This window comes from Polyodon spathula, chromosome 29 (assembly GCF_017654505.1).
Source record: "Polyodon spathula isolate WHYD16114869_AA chromosome 29, ASM1765450v1, whole genome shotgun sequence".
Lineage (NCBI taxonomy): Eukaryota > Metazoa > Chordata > Actinopteri > Acipenseriformes > Polyodontidae > Polyodon > Polyodon spathula.
In genome coordinates, this window is record NC_054562.1 from 6,274,756 (window position 1) to 6,291,084 (window position 16,329).

The following is a 16,329-nucleotide window of genomic DNA, read 5'->3' on the forward strand; positions in this document are numbered from 1 at the left end:
GATTTGGTCTAGTCATACTGTGCTGCAGTGGGTGTCAGATGAGTCGGAGAATAAGAGAACAGGCACCTTCTTATAACCCTCCAGGACTCCCTTCATGTTCTCATATCTGCGGAACAGTTCTGACAGGGAGCGCTCCACTGAGTTGAGGTCAGCGATGGCTTGTTCCTTCTCCAGGGTGAGCTGCTGCAGGCCCTGCTGAGAGCTCATTGCGGTGCGTTGCTCGTCCTCTATGAGGTGTGATGCAGGCAGAGTCAAGCAAGGCAGGGAAACAGACATCGGGTTAGAGGAGGCACAGTGCTGCTTGAAATGCATAAGCAAGACTGATGCTGTATTTACCAACACTACAAGGGGCTAGGCAAGAATAACTGGCACACATGTGGGCTGCCCTCCACAAGATGAACATGCTATGCCAATGCCTCCCTGACATGTGTTCTGTAATATTTAAAAGCTGCATCTCCTTGATGCCAGTCAGCTTCGTTCACAATGACAGACACTCCTCACGTCGGATCGGCGCTTGATTGCCCTACACCCTTATGACAGTGTTATGGCAGGTGTTCCCAATTTTTGTCCAACTGCTATACAACGTGTGAGAAATTGACATTACTAGATAGATGGATATGTACATAGAAGGATTATATATATGTGTGTGTGTGTGTGTGTGTGTGTGTGTGTGTGCAAATAAATCACTTGCAATAGGTATGATATGCAGCTCTGACCAAAAGTTTTGCATATACTTAATGAAGAACTGACACAAATTAAAAAATGTGACTCTACAACCATAATGGCTTTGGGTAGACTTTTGCGATATCATTGTGTAGCTTCTTGGACTACATGATGTTAAATAGAAGACCTAAATTACGTTTGTATAGTTTTTATTAGATTTTTTTTAATTCTAAAATTCTAGATGATGTAAAACAGGTGTCCGTGCGTGACTGTCCATGCAGATACACTTACCTATCATCTGTGAAATTGTTTTCTCATACTCTGCTACAATTTTCCTGAGAAAATAAATCAGATCCCAGTGAGCAGCTTATCAACACAACCTCTGCAGCAATAACTGTCACCAGTAGATAAATACCACAGATCAGTATCTTCAGGTACCTCATTTCAAACACTTCTTGTCGGCTTTCTTCGTATTTCCTCTTCCATTCATTGGTTTCAATTTCTTTAGTGATGATCTGCACAAGGCAAAAACAGGTAGCATTAAAACACACCAGCAGTGAATTCAAGTACCATCGTCTTATTTAGAGAAAGGGGAATACACTTTGCTTAAAAGGGTGCAGACTAATGCAACAGTTTAACATGCAACAAAATATCCTCTTCTGTCACTGCATGTATAATTGCACCCAAATATGCACTAATATAAAGTATTTCATATATATATATATATATATATTTTTTTTTTTATGTCTTGGCAGAGCAACTTCTCATACCAGGAGGTCCCCAGTTCAAATCCCAGCTCAGCCACTGACTCACTGTGTGACCCTGAGCAAGTCACTTAACCTCCTTGTGCTGCATCTTTCGGGTGAGACGTTGCTGTAAGTGACTCTGCAGCTGATGCATAGTTCACACGCCCTGGTCTCGTATCATGTAAAGCGCTTTGCGGTGGTGCTCCACTATGAAAGGCGCTATATAAAAATTATTATTATTATATATTATCATATATAACTGGTGAGCATGACCATTCTCTACTCAAGTCTGCTCTGGATTTGTTCAGAGCAAAATGTAAAAGCAGAGTAGAGAAACAGCGAGAAGCTGCTTGTAAAATGATGGAATCGCTGGGTACCTCTTCTCTGATCAGGGTCAGCACAGCCTCTTTGTCTGCCTCACTGATGCTGATCGTGTCAAAGATGGGGCTCCCTTTTCCTTGGCCTTCGTTTCCCATCAGCTTGCTTTTTGTTTCAGCCGGGTCGATGTACTGTGGAAACATAAAGAGGTAACAGTGAGATAAATAGGTGTATGTTTTAGCAATGTTAAAAGATGAAGATGAAGGATGGCAAAATGTTAGGCACAGTGCTCACACAAACGCTGCACAACTTTTGTATTTGCATTCAGCTTTTCTTTTGAGCTGAATTGCATTGCACATTATTTGCAAACAGACAAGCAGTTTAGCAGACTTGTACTAATCCAATCCCTGGAATTCCAATCAGAACCATGCTATCACAATGACCTGCATGCTAACTTCAATTTCAGAATTGTGGAATAAACATGTAAAACATTTACATCTGTCTCTGCATTTTTTTTCTTTAAAACGGCAAATTTTATTATGAAATAAAACAAAGACATGATCATTTTTTTTTGTTTGTTTTTTTTGGTAAAGTGTAATTTACGAATAGTCCTTAAATCACTCAAATGAACAAGGTCACACCCTAACTTGTCTACTAGAATTGACTTATGTAGTCTTTTTTTCTTTTCTTTTTAAGTTTTCAAACCTGGAAAAAATTAATGTTTAATGTACCGGCTTGTAAGCGGTCCTAAGTATTTGATTCTTTTCTTTCCCAGAATGACCCAAGAATAATTAGCATTGAGAATCTGGCATGAAACAGATGTAGTTATAGATATAGTTCCCTACATTTAAACATTTCTCAGGGTTCACTTCCCTCGGGTTGAAAGCCTAGACCTCAAAGAATGAAACTATTTCAGCTATCAGTCAGTGGCACTAAAGCCATACCAAACCCACCTCAGTGAACTGCTGGAGCTGAAACTGGTCTGTTCTACAGACGACCTTGCAGATTAATGTACTAATATTAGCACACACCTGGATAATCACCTTTACAAGGCGGTGCTAATCTTACTGTCACCTGTTGTTCTTGTCAATGTAGTGCTACGCAGTAACGTTTCAAACCAATCGCAAAAAAGAAAACTCAGACAACGGCATCAGCCGACTGCTCGAGTCAGGTGAACCTCAGAGGGTTTGACGCTATTGGTCAGTCTGCTGCTGCTGTATCTTGCTTATCTTAAAACACTGCATGCTGGCAGAAAGGAGTTAACTGAAAGCTGGGTTGTAGAATGTAAGACTCTCACAAGGAGGCAGCAAATTTTGTGGATGCATTTTTCAATTACGAAACCTAAGAATTTCACACAATGTGGAAATATAGCGGCACACAATTATGGGTCCACAAACTATTTGCACTCTGTTAACTGAAATCACTCTGCTATGTATATCTTGCTGTTTTACATTTTACTGGGGTAGTCAAAGTAATCATGATAATAGATTTAGAGAATTGCATGTGAAAGTCTAATAAACAGTATTGACTCTTTAGATCGATTATACTTCATACTACAGGACCTTGGCTGAAGAATGAACTGCAATACTGACAATGACATGCTCAAAGCTGGACATTAATCCACCCCCATGGTTGCAAATAGTCCAGTTTTACTACTACCGCCACCTAGTGGTAAACCATCACATCATCATTTCAGCACAATATTTTTGATCCAGCGTCTCTGAATTTAATTTAAGGCTTATTTATTCTACTATATCCCTAGTTGTGAATGTCATCTTTTTAACAAAATATTACTCACAGGGGAGCAGGATTCCGTCTCTGCCAAGGAACTGGCTACTGCTTTTTCCAGACCTGAAGGGATGAAAAAACAAATGGCACGTTAAAAAGTAAAAGCATGACACATATCTCATTGTCTAGGAAGTGAATTAACATCCCTTGGTTAAGAATTAAATATAGCAATAATTCAGTATTCAAAGTTGCCAGTTAATTCTGGTTTCCTGAGCTACATAACACACACACTGTCGATTTTTTGCAGTACTTTTGTACTTTTTTTAGAAACTTTTTTTGCAGCTGCTATTGTTAATCTCGAAAAGCCAACCTTCTGTCAAATTTTTAGTTTTTTTCTGTTCAGGCATTGGCATAAATAATGAGTCAGTTTTCTGTACCCTGTATTATATGTACAATCCAATCCGTTTCATGCTACCAGTCAGGGAATTTATATTTTTAATTTGAGGTCAAATCTTTTCCTTCATTTGTCCTCCACAACAACTACAGATTCTTGGCTGACAAATCCGTTTACTTGATTCATTTTCATATGCACCAATCCCATTTCGATACAGATTAGTCTTATTTACTCTGGATAACTGAATATTATGCTTAGCTCAACAGACAGAATTCTACTGTACTGTACATGAATCCTGCATTATCACTAAATCTCCAGAAGGGGTCAGCAGAGATACATACACTTTTACTAGGGCGCCAGGTCAGGTTTAAAAAATGACTCCATAAACTAGACTAAACTTTACAGGTCTAAATTGGCCCATTTAATGGGAATGAAAAAGTGTTGATACACTGTATAAGTTTCCAAGAGCTGTTAGAAAGTTAAAAAGGAATGATCACTAAAGTCTGGAAATCAATTTTCTTACACATTATTTTAAACACTAGTAATCCTTCTTCGACCTCTGGAGAATGTAAAGAAAGTGATTGAACGAGATCTACTCTTGACAAAGGAGAGAGCACAGAAGGATAAGCAAGATGTAAGGAACAGACACCAAACTTTTTTGGCATTACACTGATAAAAGGTATGAGCAGAAACATTGGTCTGCTTGACTTTAGGGCTTGGTTTTATTATGCTATACCTTGCTGGGATAAAACTGGATCATTTTAGCTCATTACACAGTGTAAATTAAATTGTAATGGATATATGTCATGCACACAGACATGTTGTACACTGTAGGACACACAAAAGTAATGGAGGAATTCTCAGGAGAGGTTTTTTATATGTTTATATGTTTGAATTTTTTTTTTCCCCCTAAAATGTCTAGGAAATCAAGCATCACTATTACAACCTAATAACAACATTCACATGCAGAATTTCAGTTGTATTTCAAGGCTTTTGTGAATATTTTTGGTTGGTTTGTTTCTTTTAAATAATAAAGTGCTCCCAATGTACAGATGGTTGTCGTGGCAATGAAATTAAAATGGTGGAAATGTCTGCAGCAGTCCGTTGCCACGGTGTTGGAATTGGATGGCGACAGTCAGTTCAAAAGCACGGTGAAACCTACCCTCAGCTGGGTGTTTCTTTGCGAGGGTGGACTCAGGCGCGTTGGAGCACTCGAAAAACTCGTCTTCGTTGTCCCCTTTGACCTCAGTCAGTGGCTGCTTCTGATTGGATGTGGTTGATGCCAGTTTTTCTTCATCGGTGGCATGACCCTCTCTGTGTGCCTCTGCTGTCACCGGCTCATCCTCCTGCCAAGGACAGTGGAGAGTGCATAACTGCTTACAGTGTGCGGCCACATGTGGTAACACTGAAAAATTGTTGGCTGTACCTGTTACAGTATGTATCGCACATCTTTACACATACTGTGTAAAGTACAGCAAGGAAAATGGGCAATATGGATGATGAGTGATTCTAGCAAGGGTCTACCCAGAGTCGTTGAGGGTTAGAAGCAGTTTCCACAAACTGAAACAGCTCAATGAATTAGCTTATTAACTTGAAAAACGAGCCATGTGTTCTCACTGCCCCTTCCTTCACTGGTTGCTTGTTTCATAACAACGGTTACCAAATGATCTTCAGTGGCCAAGCAATGGCACCATGGGTAGTGTATTGGTTCTATACTCAGGGTTAATGGTGGCACAAGGGTAGCTACAAAGTCATGAGCCAATACAAATAACAGGTTTTATATAAGTAGTATTAGAACCAATGTGTTCCTTGCAGGTGGTTTCTTACACTGTAAAAGGTTCAGCCAGATGCCGCGACACCCAAATAAAGCAAGGGGAGAGCCCTGTACTGTATAATATTTATTTTATGGGGGAAAAAAAACAAAACATGGGCTGAGACTTTAAATATTCATGTCAGACATTCTTTTTGTGTGTGTGTGTGTGTGTGTGTGTGTGTGTGTATAATGTGTCTGGTAGAACCCGGACAAGATGACAAATCTGTTATCTTTCAAATAAAAGCAATTGTTCACAGTTTTTCACACTGAGCAGATGTTATAACCAGGTTGTTACAAGTTCAGTGTTGCAGAACACAGCTGTGGCAAGCCTCAGCTGAGACACAGCTTTCTAGAAATTACGTTTTCCAAGCCAATCGTGGGCCAGCCAGCAGCCCTTTCTTATGGAGACGTCACACGATGCTTCGGGAAGCAAAAAGCTTCATCTCCGAGTCTGCGTTTTTGTTCCCTGCTGGGTTCTGTCAGCACGACTGCTGTATTTCAGTTCCCTAACACTCCCTGACTCATGCTTCTGTCAAAACGCCAGCTCCCCCGGGAGGTTCCATTGCTAGCGTGCTGCTGTAGAATTGGAACCATAGCCCAACAGTGAGCCTGCAGGTGTCACTGCCCTGTGAAGAATCTTAGTTAAGCTTCAATCGCATGTGTTGTGTTTTGGTAGCCGTACAGCATGTGGCATTATGTGTATGACTGTGGGTGTGTGTGGGAGGGGTTGTAAGTGTTTATTTTTGGAAAATGGAACCAATATACTTGTGTTTCTATATGCACTAGATCAAAAATTGAGGACTGCCACAATCATTACTAGGTGCAATATATCTTAGATTTTATTTAAGCCTTTACCCTTTCAAGTCAGGATTAGGCACCTCTATTCCATCACAGGTTTACTAGGCAGAATAAAATAATTATGTGCTTTTGGATCTTAGGGGTTTCAGTTTGTTATAATTATGGACTAAGTATCCTATTCACACTGCCTAAATAATGCACTGCCAACATGCTCTGAGACTATAATTGCCATTTACTTTCACAACTCACTCTCTTTACTTACTGTTGGTTGTGTAAACAGAGGCTATTTGTCTATCCCTGCTTTAAAATGGGTGTGAAGCAGGCTCAGCTACAGATATTACACTGTTACACCACAATTTGTGTTTCCCATTGTATTTATTATTTCTTTCATGGGGAAGAGATTCATTTACGTTTTTCAGTTTTCATTTTATTTACCTGACCACGGATATCCAATATCATGGACTGGTTTTCATACTTCTTTACTTTGCAGGCACCACTGTGGGAAATTGGAAAAAGGAAGTAGAGTTTAATGGAAGTGCAATATTCACCCTGAAATATTTAGCAAGACTTTGCTTTGCACATTGAACCAAAGCCTGAGACCCGAGGAGAGTCATCTTTGAATGGGCCTACTATTCTGAGTAAGCCGTTTTGTTGTAAATTGTATGGAGCCAAGTTCACTACAGTCCCAGGTCGTGTTTGCAGCAAAGGCCAGTAGTGGTCTATTCTGGTCAGAGATGGGAGTTTCAAATGGTCTTGTGCAAGGCAGTTATTAATGCTGGCTAAAGAAAAAGTATGTCACTTTAAAGCACCCCCCCCCCCCCCCCCCATAGTGAGAAAGTGTCTCAAGTGGTACAAATAGATATTTTGTGCAGCAGTTTTGTAATGGGGAATACTGCCTAATCTCTGCTATTCTACATTTGTTAAGGAAACTTGCCACCAAACCCCGAAATTTACACTACTAAACATTCTACAATACCTTCATAGATATACAAAACAAAAATAACTGTACTGCAAAAAAACAACACAAAAAGCAAGCTAGACACAACCTCAATAACGTCAGACCACAACAAGCCACAAAACACATTAGCTTTGCAGATTGCACGACAACCAAGGCAACGAAAGCCAGCGAGTGCCAGGGCAGCTAATAACGGTGAGCAAACACATAGAAAGACATTTCAAATGGGGGTTAGAATGGAGATGCAACAAGAACACAAGGAGAATGCACTGAAATCATGCAAAGAATGAAGAGCGCAAGCTGGGCTCAATCCAGAAAAGCATCAGTACTTACAGCAGAAAACAGAGAAACCTCACTTGCTCAGAAGTCCTGATGTGCGCATACACACACACACGCACACGCACACACACACAGGGAGGGGGGCATAGACAGACACGAGACACAAGGACAGACAGGCAATTAAAAGAAAAGAGAAAGAGAACAGGTGAGCATTAGCCTGTCAGTCAAAATGTGGAGAATGGGGGTGGGGGTTGATAATGGTGAAATTGAATGAAATTCTTGTGATCATACACTACAGTTACAGTATTTAGCTATGGAAGGGGTCATACTATCTGGTTGTTGTGCCTTGCAATATTTAATATTTCTTAACCTAGTCTCATTATTAATAATTCCACTTAGATGTAACATTCTGCTTTTAAATAGTGAGAATACTTAAATTTTAATAAAAAGCATTATGCCCCCTGCTTTCTTTTTAAAAAAAGCGTACACTAGTCCACGCTACAAAAGTACAAATACTGGCGATTAGATTACAAAGATGGTGGGAATTGAACCCTGGAGTTCAGAGCTTTGATAACCAGGCCTGTGTCCAGTTTTACAGCATGTAGGTACTGTGTAAGTGTCCTTTGTACTACATGTTAACCAGGACTGTCTTGTAACTGAGATGCTTAAAATCTTTATCTCATTCCTTACCTGTTTAATATGCTATCATGTGTGTTCACTATTATTCTGAAATGGTGTTTCTGTTTAGATCATTGTTTGCCATCATATCAAAAACCGCTTCTGAAAAGTCTCCTCAAGGGTGATGCGGGGAAGCATATCATAGCGTCAGTGATATGCTTCCCCAGCTCTCTTTCCCACAAATCAGCAGGAAGGAGTCTTTTCAGAATTCGGTTTTCCAGGAAAATATACAGACTGTAGTGGTATGTATGAACAGTAAATAGATAAGCAACATAATTATATCTTTCGATGAGTAAGCTTATGACCTGTATATATTTCTTACAATACAATTACAGTGATGTACTTGAATCGATTCACTTCTAGTTTGACTACATTGTTTTTATCAGCAATGTTTTTGTGTGTTCAATTCTACATAAACTTTTAAAGCCCTGTGCAAAAAATCCAACAGAAACCACACCACCCTTTGTTAACTCACGTTATTAACCTCGACTTGGTCTTCTTTGGTGACATTCTCGCTTTCCCCTCAGCCTCGATGGGCAGTTCAAGGCCCATCTGGCATTCCAGATCCTCTGTGAGCTTGTCAAGTAAAGGAGAGTCCTCAGGCGGGGCAAGAGCTAAGGTCTTGGAAGGCTTAAAAGGATCAATGGAATCATCAAAGCTTTCAGTGTTAAAGCTATAGGATCCCTTTGGAAGGCTGGGAGAGCAGCCTGTACTGGAGTTGAATGGGTTAAAGTCGGGATCGTCCCACTTGCTGGGGTCTGAATTATAGGATGATTTCGGGATGGGGACATCATCTAAGTTTTGGGTGGTTGAGTTCTCTGGGTGCTCAGTAGGTTTGGCAACAGGTTTCTGTTTTTTAGGTGTGAGCTTACTCCCCAGCTTTTTGCCCAGTTTTCTAGGCATGGGCTTCTTGACATCCCCGTTCTCTTTATTGTCCGTGAAATCGAACTCCATCTTCATGACGGGACCTGTCGTCTCCTCCGGGTTAGCCTTGGCATCAGGAATTTCAGAGTCAGTCTTGATAGTGCTGGCAGCAGGTGGAGAGTTCTGTAACTTGGATCCACCCAAGGCAAAAGGGTTGACATTATCATTGTATTCGTCTGGGTTGAAGTTGTAGGCCACTTTTGGAACAGGGATCTCATCATCTTCTGGTTCCTGATGGTCCGCCATCATTTTGAGGGTCGAAGGTCGGTTCTTTTTGGGTTTGCCCTTCACGGGTGTAGACTCACTGGCAGCCTGGGGCTCAATGACTTCTTCTGTGGTGACCACCATCTGTTCTTCAGACAGAGCCTCCTGGCTTGTGTCTAAGGCATCTGATGGCAAGGTCTGGCCTTCCCCCAGAGTAGGTTGTCCTGTTGGTGCCTTCTGTGTTGCCTCTTCTGATATTTGAAGGTTGGCTAATTGCTTCACCATCTCATTATTTAGTTGGTCTAGATTGTTCTTTTCTGCCACAGAGCAGGTGCTGGTGATCTCATGCTGGTTCGAGTTTTTATCCCGGTAACGATTCGGATGTTCGATCGTTTTGGAGATCAGTTGTTCATCATTTTCCAGCAATTCTGAGGAGAGAAAAAAAGATCAATACAGTGTGCGAGATATCTGAATTTCTTATTAATAAAACCATTTCAAAACAGGTATATAAATGCTAGACCAAGGCTGATTTAATATTGATACATAGAAACAACTGATTCGTACACAAGCTATAAATTGATATTGGCTGTTTAATTTTCAGTGGGTAAATGAAGTGTTTCTAATTTTGGGCTCCCCCCCCCCCCCCCCCCCCCCCACTACAGTACAATCTCTCTAGAAACTACACATAATTAAATAATGCAAGTATAAGCATTATTAAATCGTTCAGACACTTTAAATGAACTCTTTCTGTGTAAAATGTGGCTTCAAACTATGTTTAGTTAAGCTGGTCTACTCTTTTAATTTATAAAAGTATTTTAATCCTATAAGACTCACTAAGCTTTAAGAGCAGCAGTTTTCAGAGTATAAGACACATCCTTTTACAAATTGTAGTGTGTTGTTCACAAATTGGGTAGAATACTTGGGTATGGCATTCTATATGATATACTGTGATGTTTTTGCTCAATTTGAAAGTTAAACAACCACACTTTTTTTTGTAGTAACAATATAATTTTTTGTGATTTTTCAGCTTGAGCAGACAGACTGCCTGAGATAACCTCTTTAAACAATAATACAATCTACAGTGTGTTAAATATAATACACAAATATAGTTACTCGTCTTGTCAGTATTGCATGATTTTTTTTTTGCTTGTCAAATAAAGAAATACTAGTGTAATGAGGTAGAACTATAAAATACAGAATTTATGGCTAGTTTCCTAAACCCAGATTAGCACTAATTTTGTTATCACTGTGAAACCTGCTGATCGTACCATTCAAAAGTTAAGAAAAAGCTACATTTTTGTCTTCCCCTTTTTTAGTAGAGTTAAATGAAGTTTCTAAAATGAACACTTTTCAGCAACCTATTACAAGAGCAGTACTTTTGGTTGGATTTGCTAATCGTCCCTGGTCTCTGGCCACAACATCCTCCAGCTGCTTGTTTTAGTCACTAAGCATAAAGACACATTTATCAAAATCAGCCCCCAATGCAGTGCTACAAACATACATGTTCCAACACGGAATCACTGGCCAGATCCGGAAGAGCCAGATTTAGTAAACGCAGCTTGTTTCTCTGTCAACTGAAATTCAACCGGCGTGGAAGGAACTGAAGCGCTGAGCTTTCTGGGACTCTGCTTCCTGCCGCCCGCCCGTCACGGTGTTCCTGAGCGCTTGACAACTCTGCAGGGGCTCCGTTAAGCCATAACAACAAAACAAATAAACAACTAAACTAAAAATAGGAGTTTGTGAACCAAAACAAAAGCACCTCTGCCAATGAGAGTTCACTACCTCAAATGGTTTCTGAGAGGCTTTGTGGTGGCGACAGCTTTGTAAAATAACTGGCATGAAAGGATTCATTATCCTATATATCTCTACTAACCTGACCGACAGAATCTCAGAATACAGTTGTGTCCAAAGTAGGGAGCCGGTAAGTGTGACCAGTGCAATCAAGTTCAACATCGTCCTAAACAAAAGGTGGTGCTGAAGTTTCTAACCTTGTTTCTGAGACAGCAGTGGCTGTAGTGGCAATGCTGGCAGATTTTCAAATTCCTACAAATTCCCCATTTAATAACAGAATGAAAATCCATAACGAGGGCTGACAGATTCAATGGGTGAAAACACTTTCCTTTTTATTTCAATCCATCACTGACAGTCATTATCTATCGAAGTGTGGCCACTTCATTGGAAGGTGTTGTAACAAGCCCTAGAAGATGATGTGTGCAGTATATAAGGCCTAGTGCAGTTAGATGTTGCTTAGTTGGCTGTAAATGATCAGTAATCTATACAACTTTCAGTAAAATTTGTTAACAGTGAACATCTGAATCCATGTTCTAGAACAGGGATCAATGGCCTTTCATAGATTAAGCAGTTGTGTTACAGAAAGAACTGAGGCAAGCTGGACTTAATTAGTTAAATCCTTAATCTACAGCAGTTATGTGGAAAGATCAATTGCACATCTGCATCCTTTCATTAGAAGAAACATGTGTATTCCAGACATCTGTTTTTGCTTTTAAAAGAGCAGTCCGCTTTGTGAATATCACGCAGGCCCGAGGTTCAGAAGGAAGCCACTAGCTTTTATTGTGCAGGCCCTGCTGAGCACAAGGCTGACCCAGTTCCCAGGCAAGAACACAGGAACACAGGACACACTGAGGCAGATACCTGACGGCTGTATGGACATGGTTCAGTGATGGAACTACTTCACATGAAGCTAATGCGATCAAGCTAATGCTAGAAGCTAGTGATGATGAAAGGGCTTAAGATGAAAATAATACTGGCTCCATCACATCTCCCCATTTCGCTGTTGTCACAAGAGGAAACATGAGTTGCAATTTTAGTTGCATCCCCCTTACTAAATGATCTTCAATGAAATAGCTCTGTGCAAATGTCATGGATTTTCCATTGTCTCCTCTTAAATTGTGTGGAAAATATTTAAGTTAAATCCACCAGTTTACAGGAGATCTGGAAATAAATGTAAACTGGGGTGTGGGGTTGACATGTGAAATAGATCTAATAAACATTTATGCTGTTTTATCTGCTACATAATTCTAAATTATGGGAAATCAATCATTAGGGTTTGTCAGAATTCCAGCACATCTTACCCTGTGTAGAGAACAAAGAAATAACACTATGTTTAACAGTACTGCAGTAGCAAAGATTAATACTCTACACATCACAAACAAAATAGTAAAACCCAGTGCATACACACACGCGTGCAAATTGAAATTCAAATGTGCACAAGCCCCCGCAGGAACACACTGCAAATGTACACGCTCCAATGCTTGTGCCAACAGACACTCGCAGACAAAATCAGAAGCTCCTATACATTTATATGTGTACACTTCTGCATTTCATAATGTACAAACCAAGCCACATTATCTAATGTGTAATAACTGACAGATCAAAAACAGTAGAGAGATTACCAGTAGTGCCATGGTACTTATTACTTTAAAAAAAAAATGGATACTGTTTGCCTTTGATACAGATTCATTTTTTAATAAGTTACTTAAAACAGAATTGGATATTAAAATGATGTCAAAAGGACAAAAAAGAATGAAACAAAATATAATGCTCCTTATAATAAACCCCAGTCAACACACACACACACACACACACACATACACATACATACACACACAAAAGCACAGAATTAACAATGTGTACCCATAGGCTGCTGTGCTAACGTTTCTGGATCACTGTCTGCTGTGCTGCTCTGTGACGGACACCCTGTTTTTCTAGCCTGCCCTGTTCCTATCACTGCAATCTTTGTGTTGCCATGGAGAACTGCTGCCAATCATGTGAATCAATTTCATACCCAAGATGAATTTTATCTGTCTGTTTCTTTTATTCGATGGCCTCACAAATCTACTTACCCTATTTAAAAAAAAAACATTTTATTTGACTGTAAACCTATTCAACTGCGGTCTTATTTGTAAAAAACATTATTTCATTTGATTACACTTGAACCACATCTGTCTGAAAAAAGTTCAATCAAATTTATTTTAGTGTTACATAAGAGGTTATAGGACTTGATCTTAGACAGAGCATCATTAGCTACTCTGTATATCATTTTAAAAATGTAGGCAGTGGTATTGAGATCCAACACTGTTTAGATCATTAAAATTAATGTCATTAACACAGCAAGCCCTGACAAGACCAGTGGACAGTATTAGTTCCTTTATGAATTTCCATAATCTGACAGACATTGCCCATTGTAAATTGTCTGATATTTTCCTTTGAGATTGTAAAACTAATGAAAACTTTTGTTTTTAAAAACACAGATGCCTATTAACCCTATTCCACAGTTCAGTGCTTGAACAGGCCTGTAAACAGAAAGCTGTCTGTGCCTTTGAACAATGCTGGGATTCAGTTGGAGGAGAGAACAGTGAGAAAACGCATTGCATTGTTTCACACTGTACACAGAGTCCATATCACCCCCAACCCCATTATAAACAAGAGATAGGAGCCTCCGTAACCAAGGAAACTGCATGGCAACGTATCAAAGTGTTACAGCAGAGAGAAGCAGCATGCACAGATGTTGTTTGCACTTTGATATAACTACAGTACAATAAAACTGATAACCAGTTAATTATTGCATATTATACTACGTATAGGATTACTATCTGTACTGAAGTGGAATGATCTGTATGGCTGGCTCTTTGCATACTAAAATGTAAATGCAACACAGTAAAGCACGCCTCCACTGCAAATCCACCATGCGAGACAATACAGGGCGTACTGTAAATATTCTTTTTAAAAGTTGTGTTACCTGTATTCATATCTAGCTAGACTTGAGCAAAAGATCTGAGGTCTATAAAAACTTTCAATAATTAGCGCAAAGCTTTGAATATAACCCTGTATTTATAAGCATCCAACAGTCAGTAATCTTATTTTTATTTTTATGAAGGCGAGTATTGGTGAAGGTTGGTGATTAACTTAAGAGGCTGGAAATCTGCTTGAAGTCTGCACAGATGTATTTGCAACGACTTCTAAAGCAAAGCAAAACACCCCAGGATGTCTCTGAAACACTGTTTCACATGCCACAGCCATCCTGCAAGCTTTCTCATCTTTAAAATGCAGTCTTTTATTACACCACTGACACCACGTTTTGAAATGCTTTACCCAACCTGGCTCAAATATGAATAGGTACACACATGGGATCCTCATAATTGCTAAATAATTACATAGCACCTGAAAGATTAAAAATATCTGTTTAAAAAAAAAAAAAAAGGAGAATTTATCAGATTGTAGCCAAAATGTAATCCAAAACGTCTACAGGAGACTAGGAGTATTATAAAAGTTCTGAGGAAGGCAGTTATGTGATAGCTAGCATGCCACTTTATCAAAGCCGCCACTGAATCTCTCTTGGTTATAATCTGAATTGGGCCAAATGAAATTAGAAAACAAATCTTGGTTGATTTAATGGGCCTTGGCACTTCAGAGCGTAAACTGGGTCTATAAGAGGCAGTGAACACTGCCAGGAAAAGACACCAAACTTTCCAACTTCAAACAACACACAGCACTGTTATATCAAGCAATCAAACGACGTTAGGAAAACAAATAGGCATTCTTTGTAACTGAAGTGCAGAGGCGTATGCAGTAGGACCTTGCAATGCTCACCGCAGCTGCATGAGATCCTGTTACTGGTATTATCTACAATGTGGCTTTTGGCCAGACCACCCCTCCTAGGTAAACTTCATTGGTTTTACCTAGATAAAAAGAAAGTCACGTTACTAATGAGGTGCTTTTACGTATTTTTTTATGTACACAACTTCTTGTCCTGCTGTAAAAGGTTTTAAAATACAAGCTGTATAAAAATGCAAAATAAAACACAATACCGCAAACTACAAATCAAAGATGACGTGAAAACGGCAGGCCTTGAAGCAGCCCCGAGCTATTTCCCACGGATGTTTTTAAACTGACAGACACTCGGTCAAGACCCGCCCACCTACTGATTGAAGCCTAGCAAGCATCAAGTCTCAATCAAGCACCCAACAATTCAATCAAACAAATCAACTCCAAAACTACACACAATAAACACACTCCCACATACAAACCACACCAACATTAACTACCTATCGTGCAGGGCAATCGTCCTGCCACAGCGATATACAATGAACTATGAGCACGTTTACACTATACAAGTTCTGTGTTTGTTTTAGTGTACTAAGCACAGTAACACAAATACATTAGACAGATCAAGTCGCTAACAAGACCGACTATATTTAGTTCAGAATGAACCATGCTTCAGAAAAATGCATCCATTACTTATGATATACTGTAACCCAGATAAATGCAGATTGGAATACTGATGGAATCTTGTCGCTTTGCATTAGTGCAAAAACTGCTTCTATCTACGGTAAAGTCCAAATGAATTCCCCAGTGCAGAGATACACAATTCAGATTCCACCGTGGGTCACCATTAAGAATTACATAATAAAACTCATGGAGTTTAAAAGGCGTTCTAGCACGGACAGATGCATGCTTGGTTCTATAAGGCTTTGAGACCCTTATAACTTAAGAACAAGTTTGCTTGATTGATTTGAAACTATGTATACGGCTTCATAATGGAGAGGACATTGGATGGGTACTGACCCTATAGGCGAAACCACCTTCCAGGTAGTATGCATTTGCACGCAAGCCATTTGGATAGGATTAACTAGTTCATCTTCATTTTAATATTAGGATGATAAATGTCATTACCTGCTCTCTTGGATGATGAATTATCAAGGAGCTCCTCCGAGATGTCTTTCAGGGGGGCGTGTACAGGCGTCTCTGCCTCGGGGGTCTCAAAGTTACCCTCTGAGTCCGAGCTGTAATGGGAGAGAATGAGGAACGT

The 16,329-nt window shown here is 39.7% G+C and overlaps 1 protein-coding gene across 3 annotated transcripts in view; it reads right to left on the reverse strand.

Annotated features, from left to right (window-relative positions):
* LOC121302332 (transforming acidic coiled-coil-containing protein 1-like) overlaps positions 1–16,329 on the reverse strand; it is a 39,483-nt gene that overhangs the window by 5,923 nt on the left and 17,231 nt on the right. For 2 of the 3 annotated variants that reach the window (XM_041232233.1, XM_041232230.1), the window contains exons 2-11: positions 16,194–16,303; positions 8,848–9,928; positions 7,749–7,784; positions 6,896–6,956; positions 5,012–5,195; positions 3,526–3,578; positions 1,787–1,918; positions 1,102–1,178; positions 955–998; positions 67–227 (exon numbers count right to left, since the gene is read on the reverse strand). In XM_041232233.1, the coding sequence (XP_041088167.1) occupies positions 67–227; positions 955–998; positions 1,102–1,178; positions 1,787–1,918; positions 3,526–3,578; positions 5,012–5,195; positions 6,896–6,956; positions 7,749–7,784; positions 8,848–9,928; positions 16,194–16,303 (1,939 nt within the window). The remainder of the gene's footprint in view (positions 1–66; positions 228–954; positions 999–1,101; positions 1,179–1,786; positions 1,919–3,525; positions 3,579–5,011; positions 5,196–6,895; positions 6,957–7,748; positions 7,785–8,847; positions 9,929–16,193; positions 16,304–16,329) is intronic. The other variant, XM_041232231.1, reaches the window with a different exon arrangement.